The 12,548-nt window shown below is 41.2% G+C and overlaps 1 protein-coding gene across 1 annotated transcript in view; it reads right to left on the reverse strand.

Annotated features, from left to right (window-relative positions):
* The window catches only part of MYO15A (myosin XVA), a 123,215-nt gene that overhangs the window by 47,694 nt on the left and 62,973 nt on the right, over positions 1-12,548 (reverse strand). The window contains exons 24-32 of the mRNA XM_075319461.1: positions 11,520-11,573; positions 9,729-9,810; positions 9,397-9,527; positions 9,119-9,214; positions 7,512-7,747; positions 6,518-6,696; positions 6,330-6,402; positions 4,586-4,774; positions 4,217-4,329 (exon numbers count right to left, since the gene is read on the reverse strand). Coding sequence (XP_075175576.1) covers positions 4,217-4,329; positions 4,586-4,774; positions 6,330-6,402; positions 6,518-6,696; positions 7,512-7,747; positions 9,119-9,214; positions 9,397-9,527; positions 9,729-9,810; positions 11,520-11,573 — 1,153 coding nt within the window. The remainder of the gene's footprint in view (positions 1-4,216; positions 4,330-4,585; positions 4,775-6,329; positions 6,403-6,517; positions 6,697-7,511; positions 7,748-9,118; positions 9,215-9,396; positions 9,528-9,728; positions 9,811-11,519; positions 11,574-12,548) is intronic.

The raw sequence follows: 12,548 nt of genomic DNA on the forward strand, positions 1-12,548 counted from the left end.
ATACAGATTTATACAGCCACCACTAGAGGGAGCTCACTACATATGTCAAGGGAGGAATTTGCATTGAAGACTGCTAATGGAGTCCTCATTTGGGATATCCAGAGACAATGCCATATTAGCTGTATATCAGTGCCAATATATATATCAATGTATATAAGACAAAGAACACAGACATGCTCTCTTTTCAGCCAGCGTCACCAACTGACTCATGTATTCTATTGTTCCAGCATTAAACACATCATTTCAGCCTGAAAGATATTTACAAAAACTTTTCCATTTGCTCACACATACTGATAAAGAATAATTAGGGGGGAGTGCGTATGGGCAGCATTGGGAGAATGCATGAGATCATACATCATCCCAAATAATACACTTTGAAGGCAGTAAGCGACGATGAGTTTCTGTAGAAATAATACATGGGAGTATGGGATCACCCGCCTCATCCCACAAATACTACATTCCTTCTCCGGTGAATTTTACTGATAAGGCTACCAATTAACTTAATGAATATCTCCTTTGTTCATTTATACTTTGGCTAACTTTTTCAATATACAGCTGAGAATTATATTATGGGTCCATGCGATGGCTACATAGACAGACAGATAATTATGCATCTAAATCTACATTTTGATTATTTACAAAATTGATTACAAATTTGATTATTCTTATTACGTTTAAACAAACATATTACAGCTCAGGTGACCTCCACACATACAGATTTATTCAGCCACCACTAGAGGGAGCTCACTACATACAGATGTATACAGCCACCACTAGAGGGAGCTCACTACTTACAGATTTACACAGCCACCACTAGAGGGAGCTCACTACATACAGATTTATACAGCCACCACTAGGGGGAGCTCACTACATACAGATTTATACAGCCACCACTAGAGGGAGCTCACTACATACAGATTTATTCAGCCACCACTAGAGGGAGCTCACTACATACAGATGTATACAGCCACCACTAGAGGGAGCTCACTGCATACAGATTTACACAGCCACCACTAGAGGGAGATCAATACATACAGATTTATACAGCCACCACTAGAGGGAGATCACTACATACAGATTTATACAGCCACCACTAGAGGGAGCTCACTACATACAGATTTATACAGCCACCACTAGAGGGAGCTCACTACATACAGATTTATACAGCCACCACTAGAGGGAGCTCACTACATACAGATTTATTCAGCCACCACTAGAGGGAGCTCACTACATACAGATTTATACAGCCACCACTAGAGGGAGCTCACTACATACAGATTTATACAGCCACCACTAGAGGGAGCTCACTACATATGTCAAGGGAGGAATTTGCATTGAAGACTGCTAATGGAGTCCTCATTTGGGATATCCAGAGACAATGCCATATTAGCTGTATATCAGTGCCAATATATATATCAATGTATATAAGACAAAGAACACAGACATGCTCTCTTTTCAGCCAGCGTCACCAACTGACTCATGTATTCTATTGTTCCAGCATTAAACACATCATTTCAGCCTGAAAGATATTTACAAAAACTTTTCCATTTGCTCACACATACTGATAAAGAATAATTAGGGGGGAGTGCGTATGGGCAGCATTGGGAGAATGCATGAGATCATACATCATCCCAAATAATACACTTTGAAGGCAGTAAGCGACGATGAGTTTCTGTAGAAATAATACATGGGAGTATGGGATCACCCGCCTCATCCCACAAATACTACATTCCTTCTCCGGTGAATTTTACTGATAAGGCTACCAATTAACTTAATGAATATCTCCTTTGTTCATTTATACTTTGGCTAACTTTTTCAATATACAGCTGAGAATTATATTATGGGTCCATGCGATGGCTACATAGACAGACAGATAATTATGCATCTAAATCTACATTTTGATTATTTACAAAATTGATTACAAATTTGATTATTCTTATTACGTTTAAACAAACATATTACAGCTCAGGTGACCTCCACACATACAGATTTATTCAGCCACCACTAGAGGGAGCTCACTACATACAGATGTATACAGCCACCACTAGAGGGAGCTCACTACTTACAGATTTACACAGCCACCACTAGAGGGAGCTCACTACATACAGATTTATACAGCCACCACTAGGGGGAGCTCACTACATACAGATTTATACAGCCACCACTAGAGGGAGCTCACTACATACAGATTTATTCAGCCACCACTAGAGGGAGCTCACTACATACAGATGTATACAGCCACCACTAGAGGGAGCTCACTGCATACAGATTTACACAGCCACCACTAGAGGGAGATCAATACATACAGATTTATACAGCCACCACTAGAGGGAGATCACTACATACAGATTTATACAGCCACCACTAGAGGGAGCTCACTACATACAGATTTATACAGCCACCACTAGAGGGAGCTCACTACATACAGATTTATACAGCCACCACTAGAGGGAGCTCACTACATACAGATTTATTCAGCCACCACTAGAGGGAGCTCACTACATACAGATGTATACAGCCACCACTAGAGGGAGCTCACTACTTACAGATTTACACAGCCACCACTAGAGGGAGCTCACTACATACAGATTTATACAGCCACCACTAGAGGGAGATCAATACATACAGATTTATACAGCCACCACTAGAGGGAGATCACTACATACAGATTTATACAGCCACCACTAGAGGGAGCTCACTACATACAGATTTATACAGCCACCACTAGAGGGAGCTCACTACATACAGATTTATACAGCCACCACTAGGGGGAGCTCACTACATACAGATTTATACAGCCACCACTAGGGGAAGCATGCTGCATATGGGTTTATACAGCCACCACTAGAGGGAGCTCACTACATACAGATTTATACAGCCACCACTAGGGGGAGCTCACTACATACAGATGTATACAGCCACCACTAGAGGGAGCTCACTACTTACAGATTTACACAGCCACCACTAGAGGGAGCTCACTACATACAGATTTATACAGCCACCACTAGGGGGAGCTCACTACATACAGATTTATACAGCCACCACTAGAGGGAGCTCACTACATACAGATTTATTCAGCCACCACTAGAGGGAGCTCACTACATACAGATGTATACAGCCACCACTAGAGGGAGCTCACTGCATACAGATTTACACAGCCACCACTAGAGGGAGATCAATACATACAGATTTATACAGCCACCACTAGAGGGAGATCACTACATACAGATTTATACAGCCACCACTAGAGGGAGCTCACTACATACAGATTTATTCAGCCACCACTAGAGGGAGCTCACTACATACAGATTTATACAGCCACCACTAGAGGGAGCTCACTACATACAGATTTATTCAGCCACCACTAGAGGGAGCTCACTACATACAGATGTATACAGCCACCACTAGAGGGAGCTCACTACTTACAGATTTACACAGCCACCACTAGAGGGAGCTCACTACATACAGATTTATACAGCCACCACTAGAGGGAGATCAATACATACAGATTTATATAGCCACCACTAGAGGGAGATCACTACATACAGATTTATACAGCCACCACTAGAGGGAGCTCACTACATACAGATTTATACAGCCACCACTAGAGGGAGCTCACTACATACAGATTTATACAGCCACCACTAGGGGGAGCTCACTACATACAGATTTATACAGCCACCACTAGGGGAAGCATGCTGCATATGGGTTTATACAGCCACCACTAGAGGGAGCTCACTACATACAGATTTATACAGCCACCACTAGGGGGAGCTCACTACATACAGATTTATACAGCCACCACTAGAGGGAGCTCACTACATACAGATTTATACAGCCACCACTAGGGGAAGCTCACTACATACAGATTTATACAGCCACCACTAGGGGGAGATCACTATATACAGATTTATACAGCCACCACTAGAGGGAGCTCACTACATACAGATTTATACAGCCACCACTAGGGGGAGCTCACTACATACAGATTTATACAGCCACCACTAGGGGAAGCATGCTGCATATGGGTTTATACAGCTAGCATTAAACTGTTGGTGAGGTGGGCAGTAAAAATATATGTTCAGTGAGCTCCTCCTAGTGGTGAATTTCCTTACAATGTCCCTATATATCAAGTATTTAATTTCATCTATTATCTTGATTAAAATGAGCAAAACAGGAACATAATAAACTGCATCCTGAGAACAGTTTTCCTCACCGTGACTGTAATACCCTTCTGACTCTGGGACCCCCTGTGGAGGCAGAGATGGAGCTTTCATCATGGGTGGAGGAGGGACATTTTCCTCAATTTCAGACGTGCTCCCAAACACTCTGTAACATAAAGACACTGTCATAGAGAAATGCTGCATTTGAAAATAAAGGACCAAAAAAGGCAAAAAAAGTCAATAAAAAAATGCATTTTATATTTTCCTATTGCTTCCAGCTAACAATCATTTGGAGCATTTTTGCTACAAAAAAATGCCAAAAAGCATCAGGAAAAATGCTGAAAATAAAAAATGTTTTTCCTAAACTACCCCTTTATTATGTGTAAAAGTATCGGTCACTCTACATTCAGCACGAAACTTACGCGCTGCGTCTTTCCACGTTCTCCTGCGCTGCTTCAGAGGTGATGAAATAGGATTTCTGTTTGGGAAACTCTCTGGGTAATTCCACATTAGAGATTAGATCCAGGACGTAATCGTGTCCTGCCAGTTCTGACCATTGCCCGCCATCCTTCATACACACCGACCATCCCCTCCACCCGTCCATCACTCCCCTGAAGGAGACAGAAGCAGAAATTCACTTTTGCTCAGTGGCATAACTAGAGTATGTTGGGACCCGATGCAGAGTTTGAGCCTTGGCCCCTATCCTGGTATATACAGTATGCTCCTATCATGTCCCCATCCTGGTTTATATGGCCTCATCATGTCCCCATCCTGGTATATAGCCCCATCCTGGTATATGTCCCAAGCATGTCCCTATTCTAATATATAGCCCCCCTTCCTGGTATATAGCCCCTATCCTGGTATACAGACCCCCATCCTGGTATATAGCCCCCCAGCCTAGTATACAGCCCACTTATCCTGGTATATAGCCCCCTCATCCTGGAATATAACCTCCCATCCTGGTATATAGCTCACCATCCTGATATATGGCCCCCCATCCTGGTATATAGCCCTCCATCCTAGTATACAGCCCCCATCCTGGTATATAGCCCCCTCATCCTGACATATAGCCCCCCATCCTGGTATATAGCCCCCATCCTGGTATACAGCCCCCCATCCTAGTATACAGCCCCCCCATCCTAGTATATAGCCCACATCCGAGTATATAGCCCACCATCCTAGTATATAGCCCCCTCATCCTGACATATAGTCCTCCATCATGGTATATAGCCCCCCATCCTGGTATACAGCCCCCATCCTGGTATAAAGACCCCATCCTGGGATACAGACCCCATCCTGGTATACAGACCCCATCCTGGTATACAGACCCCTCCTGGTATATAGCCCCGCCATCCTAGTATACAGCCCACCTATCCTGGTATATAGCCCCTCATCCTGGTATATAACCTCCCATCCTGGTATATAGCCCTCCATCCTACTATACAGCCCCCATCCTGGTATATAGCCCCCTCATCCTGACATATAGCCTCCATCGTGGTATATAGCCCCCATCCTGGTATACAGCCCGCCATCCTGGTATACAGCCCCCAATCCTGATATATAGCCCCCCCATCCTAGTATATAGCCCACCATCCTAGTATATAGCCCCTTTATCCTGATATATAATCCTCCATCATAGTATATAGCCCCCATCCTGGTTTATAGCATTGCATTCTGGTATACAATTAGTGCCCCATCCTGGTATATAACCCACCACTGCACTGCATACAGTAAAAAATAAACAATTCTATTCATCCACCCTGCGCTTCCCCAGCATCCTCCTGTGATGCTGACATGCCAGCAACTGATCAGCATATAAGTGGCGCAGCACATAATGTCAGTGACATGCGTAGCCATTTACAGCACCAGAGCTGTCAGCATATTGTCCGCTCCCCATGCCCAGGATTGTGTGCGTGGAGAGCAATGAATATTCATGGCCTCCATTGGCGGCCAGCACATCACAGTGCAGGGACCTGACGGGTCTCTGTGCTGCGATGTATTTCAAGTGGATACGTGCCCTCGGCCACACATCTATCTGAATCAGGCAGGCCCCCTGCACCCCTGGACCCGGCCGCACCGTGGGTATTATGCCCCTGTTTTTGCTATCAACATTCTAAGATGATGCTGGGTGTTGTCGTTCGCAATTACTACAGGTCTGCAGCCTACCTGTGTCTAAGGACGTCCCCCGCCATCTCCTCTCCATCGGTCCATGAATGAATGGGGCAGAGCATCTTTGCACCTGCACAAAAAAGTAGAAGAATGAATGGTTGTCGGTGCCATGCTTTGCACTAGTTGCCAGGTTAAAGTCATATAGACTCCAAAGAAGTAACGTAAAGCTGAGCTCAGCCTCGTACCATCGAAGCAGTGGATGTCCAAGGCCATGTTGGCTCTCTCTCTGCTTGCTGTCCACTCCATCAAACAGGGCGGGAATGTCCTTGCCGTCTCGGAGCCCTGCTGAGCTTTCTGAATTGCTAGGATGAGTTTGTGTTGGCAAATGGGTTTATAGCCATTGTAAGCATAGTCGGAGACATACCTGAAAAATGGAGCAAGTCAATGGTGCATCTTACTGCCATCGTAGTTCTCTTGCAAGATTTTTTAAAGGGGTTTTTCTCATCTTCATAAATGGATATTATTGGATAGTGCTCGTAAAAACAAGCACTTTTGCAATTTACTTTTTATTAAAATATGCTGCCGTTCTTGAGATATTAAGATTTTTATTTTGCTTACAGCTCGTTGCCTAGGAGACCGACCACCGCTGTTATCTAACTTGTAAGCACTGAGTGTGTGTAGGAAGTAACACTATGCTCCAACAATCCTGGCTAGCTTCAAACACTACTAATAAGCACAATAGAAGACAATAGAAAAGAGCTTGTAAGTACTGCGCATGTTCTGCTGTTAGCAGCAGTGGTCGGTTTCCAAGGCAACGAGATGTAAATAAAAGAAAAGTGTTAATATCTCAAGAACGGCTGAAAATTTTAATAAGCAGTAAATTGCAAAAATGCTTGTATTTGCAAGCACAATCCTACAACACCGAATTAGGAAGATGGGAATAACCCCTTTAACACTAGAAGTCCCAGAGAGGGGTCATTTAACATTTCTACCATTGGAACCCTATGGATCTCTAAATTCCTCGGACTTCTAGTGTTAAGGGGTCCTCTAGGATTAGAAAACAGCGCTACCCCTGTATACAGATTGCATGCATTATTGCAGCTCAGCACTAATCACTCCAATGGAGCTGAGCTGCAATACCAGGCACGACCTGTGGATATGGGTGGCGCTGTTTTTAGAAGAAGGCAGCTATGTTTTTCTTCAATCTAGAGCTAAATCTGATTTATTGACCAGTCTTACTTCAGAAGATACTTGTCCAGGTTCGGGGATGGAGCGAAGCTGCTGAGACACGAGGCCAGTAGGTACCAGCCGCGCTCCTCGTTGTTCGGGTTGGTGTTCCTCCAGACTTGATTGGCGATCTGAGCTAGGATCTCGTCTCGCAGACCAGTATTGGACAATCCTTTCTGGATGATGTAATTGCCAAATAGCATCTCCTGGGCTCCGTTGAGGAAGGGGTCACCCATGAACCTCAAGATCTTGGTTATAAGGAGACAAGACATGTACGGTAAATTATATAGCAGGTCAGCAGAATGCCTGCCATATCCGTGCGTATGTTTTAGTGTAATCTGGTGGTCATCTTACATTATTTTTGCATACAAATGCCTACAGATGGCATTTCCTTCATTTGTTTTCCATTAATTTACACAAATACAGTTAGTACTAACTCCTTGTCTCTTATTGCAAATTATGTAAATAGTACTGTGTCCCTGTCTCTACCTATATATGTTGTGGATACAGGTAGTACTACCTCTTCGTCTCTACCGGAATATTATGTAGATATAGCTACTGTAGTACTGTCTTCCTGTCTCTACCTGTAAATCATATATGTACAGATATTACTGCATCCCTGCCTCTACCTGTAAATCATGAATATACAGATAGTACTACCTCTTTATTTCTACCTATAAGTGATGTACAAAAAGCTAGTACTGTATACCTGTCTCCGCCTCTAATTATGTAGATACAGTTACTAATGCATCCCTGACTCCAACTTTAAATCATGTCGGTACAGACAAAAAGGTAGTACTGTCTCTACATGCAATGATGATGGGAAATGCAGTGTTGACTCACTGTCTTTTCTTATCAATTATATAAGTTTAGATAGTACTCTCTCATTGTGCCTCTCTGTAAATGAAGCAGACACAGATAGTACTGCCTTCCTGTTTCACTGACTAAATTATGTCAATAAAGAATAGTAGAATTAAGAAAAGATTCTCACGAACACTGGAAGTGCTTGCTAAATGATATAGACACAGATAGTGCTATATTACTGTCCATTAATAATAAAGTAGGTACAGATAGTGCTATCTCCCTGTCTCTCACTGTAAGATAAGTAGGCAGTAATAGTACTGCCCCCTTGGCAGTGCCCTCTTTTCTTTCACTTAGATAATGTAGGTACAGGTAGTTTGGTCTCCCTATCTCACCCATTAAATGATGCAGGTACAGGTAGTACTGCCACCCTGTCTCACCCATTAAATGATATAAAGGATATCAGGATGGCGAAAATGCTTTCATGGGCACTGGAAGCACTTATTAAATGATGTAGGCACAGATAGTATTGCCATCCTGTCTTACTGAACAAATGATACAAAGGATAGCAGGATAGAGAAAAAGAAAAAGTTTTCACGGGCAATGGACGCACTTATTAAATCTTGTAGGCACAGATAGTATTGCCATCCTGTTTCACCAAACAAATGATCCAAAGGATAGCAAATAGAGAAAAATGTTTTTATGGGCACTGGAAGCACTAATTAAATGATGTATGCACAGATAGTACTGCCTCCCTGTCTCTACAGTCAATTTGATATTTTCAATTAGATAATTTGCTTTTGAAGGGAAATAGTTACCAGTTTGAAGGAAGTCACGGCTTGTGACCTAAGTTCATCTTCAACTGGGAGCAGTGAGGATCCGAGTGTCATTGCTAACATGCCAAATAGAGGTTCCTGCAAGAATATGTCAAAGCCTTAGAATCATGGAAGGGATGGAGCGAGCTGAAAGGCAACTTGAAAATGACCATGGGCATAGAAGTAGGGGTGGCCTGTAGGACTCTCTGATCCATGCATATGAAAGGTCCTTATACCCCCCTCCTCATTTAAAGCTGTCAGACCCTTTTGTCTTCTCTTACCCTGAAAAAGACTCGCACGTATTTGAACATAGGGTAGTTGTTGATGTCCAGCGGCAGGGTGAGCTGGGTGAAGGCCTGCACTCTGGGGACGTGGGTAGGCATCACATACTCCAGCATGATGTTCTTCTGGGCTGAGGGGGATGAAAATGAATATAATGAAAACAGGTAATCTCAGTAGTGCAGGCTCGGGCTTTGAGCCTGTAACGTTCACCACTTATATGTCGGCATTAATGCGAGTTATTAAAAACACTTTTCCAAATTCTGATGTTAACTAAGGGGTCTTCCCTAGTAATGGTGCAGCATATTTACTATTTCTGGATGAAGTATGTTACCTGACGCCGTGCGGAGGAGGCCGGAGAGCTCCGCTGGGATCTCCAGATGGGTCACATTAAATACTTCTCTTTTGGTGAGCTCCTGGATAGAGAAAATGATAATCAGATACAATCTGGAATCTATTGATCCACCCCTTTTCTGATCCTTTTAAAGTGAAGGAGAGCTACTCCTAAAGATGGTCATAGTTAATAGATAAGTGTTGGCCAAACCTGCCAGCTGGACCGGTCGACCACATAATGTGTGTTAATTCTTTGGCGAACATTCATTTGGAAAAATAAAAAAAAATAAAAAAGATTGGACATGCTGAATCCCAATATGTCCGATCCTGCTGGACTGGTCGGCACATAATATGTGTTAGGTCTTTGGTGAAAATTCTTGTGGGAAAATGTTGAAGAAAAGAAAAAAGATTGGACATGCTGAATTTCAATATGCCCAATCCTTTGTTTTCCCAGCAGTTAAGCGGACACCAGAATTGGCAGTATATTCCTTTCGTCAACTGAGAATACTCTGCAATTTTCAGTTTGTAAAAAAAAAAAATACACAGCAAATATTAACCCAATAACAACAAAGTGCTTGTTTCTGTGATGTAAACTCCTGCGAATGCAAATTTAAAAAGTGGGGTTAACGCTTTTTTTCCTGTAATCTAGAAGGAACAAATGAAAAAAAAAAAAAGAATAGAAAAAAAAAAAATAATATATATATATATATATATATATATATATATATAAATAATCTATCTATATCTATATATATATATTTTTTTTTTCTATTCTTTTATATATATATATATGTATATATATATATATATATAATCTATCTATATCTATATATATATATATTTTTTTTTCTATTCTTTTTATATATATATATATATATATATATATATGTGGATATATATATATATATATAAAATTATATTGAAATACATATATACATAAATAACGTAAATATATACCTTTTTTGTATATATATTATTATTATTTATTATTATAGCGCCATTTATTCCATGGCGCTTTACAAGTGAAAGAGGGTATACGTACAACAATCATTATATATATATATATATATATATATATATATATATATATATATATATATAATGTATATAAAACATTTGGAAAACAAAGAATAGTAAAAATATACAAACCTTTAACAACAAAGAAATGTGAAAAAATATATAATATAATTTACATTTTTAATACATATGTATAACAAAAAAAAATAAAGAAAATCTACACAATAATTATCCACATGACTGTCATAACCTGGATAATTTATTCAAACCTAATTCACACTAAACCGAAAATTGTTTCTTTCTATAAAACAAAAATCTATATTTTTTCTATATTTTTCTCTATATTCTCTATATTTGTCACAAAAAAATGATATAAATTACACAGTAAATTATACGTACCTTTAAACACCATGCTAAAAAACTAATACAATGTGTACCACATAAAACAAAGCTTCTTACAATCTAGTCATAGAAAAAAAAAATGTCTAATGAAAATAAAATCATTAACTGGCCAAATTAGATGTGGTCACTAACTTTTTCATAGTGTTTTTATTTTCAAGCATATTTTAATAACTATTTTCTGTTTGTTACGTATGTAATGCATTTTTTTCATATATCTTTCAAGCGCCACAAAAAAATATAAAAAAACTAATACAAAAATTACAGAAATATATAAAACATATGGAGAAGAAAAAAGTTCTCATAAAAAAACAGCTTCAGCAAGCTTCATTTAATTAACACGTAGACAAAAATGTAATACCGTAGCACATCTCACCTGCTCTGCCTTCCTGCGCTCTTCTTCAGCCAGCCGGCGAGCTTCTGCTTTTATCTACAAGTGAACAGTTAGAATAAGAAATGTTTGCACCTCGTCACTTCTGCACCCCTTTATTTTTGTAGTACCCGTATACCTGAAATTGACCGGCATGATGCTCCAGGTGTGGAGCGAAGTGCACACGCTTCATGCTGCCCTGCTCCCTGATCTGCGGCCGTCACCTCACAGCAGGGAGAGGTGTGGTGCCACCGCAGCCCAGGTAAGGTCATACTTATTAATAGCCATCAGGATAAAATGAGCTGGAGCGGACTGACACTAGTTCTCTTTAAGGGATTATTCCCATCTTAATAAGTTGTCCATTTTCAAATATTTCATGTCATTCTTTTCATTCACACCTGCTGTCAAAAAGCTGCTGGTTGCTCTTGGCAACAGACTACAGTTCAGCTCCTCCTGTTGTCAGACATGTGACTGAACAGCTTCTTTTTGCATTTGAGTGTCATAACATTTTCTGCACCATTTTGGCTCTTTCTTTCCCTGCACATCTGAAAGAGCTCAGAAAAAAAAGACAAGCTCTCATTCAACCATCAGAATGACTTCACTGACGGATTCTCAGTTAACTCATTCTGCCGCCATCAGTGCAACACAGAGGCTGTAGAAGGAAAACGGTGCTAAACTTTAGGCCTCTTTCACACATTCGTGAAAAACCACGCACGTTTTTCACAGACGTGTCAGGGGTGCGTTTTGCCCTCCGTGAGCCCTGTTTATGGGCTACGTGTGTTATCCGTGATAACACACGGAGAACGGAAACTTCTACTCACCTGTCCCTGGCTTCGCTGTCCGTGGTGCTGATCTTCGGTCTCCGGTCCTGCAGACTCCCCGCTGCTGCTTCTTCCGGCCGCAGTGAAGTGAATATTCAATGAGCATAATGAGCGGCGGTCGGAAGCAAGTGACAGCAGCGGCACAGCCTGCAGGGCTGGAGAAGTGAGTAAAGTTTTGGTTTTTTTTTCTCACAGACACGTGTCTTTTCTCCGG

Source organism: Anomaloglossus baeobatrachus, chromosome 7, assembly GCF_048569485.1.
Source record: "Anomaloglossus baeobatrachus isolate aAnoBae1 chromosome 7, aAnoBae1.hap1, whole genome shotgun sequence".
NCBI classification, from domain to species: Eukaryota; Metazoa; Chordata; class Amphibia; order Anura; family Aromobatidae; genus Anomaloglossus; species Anomaloglossus baeobatrachus.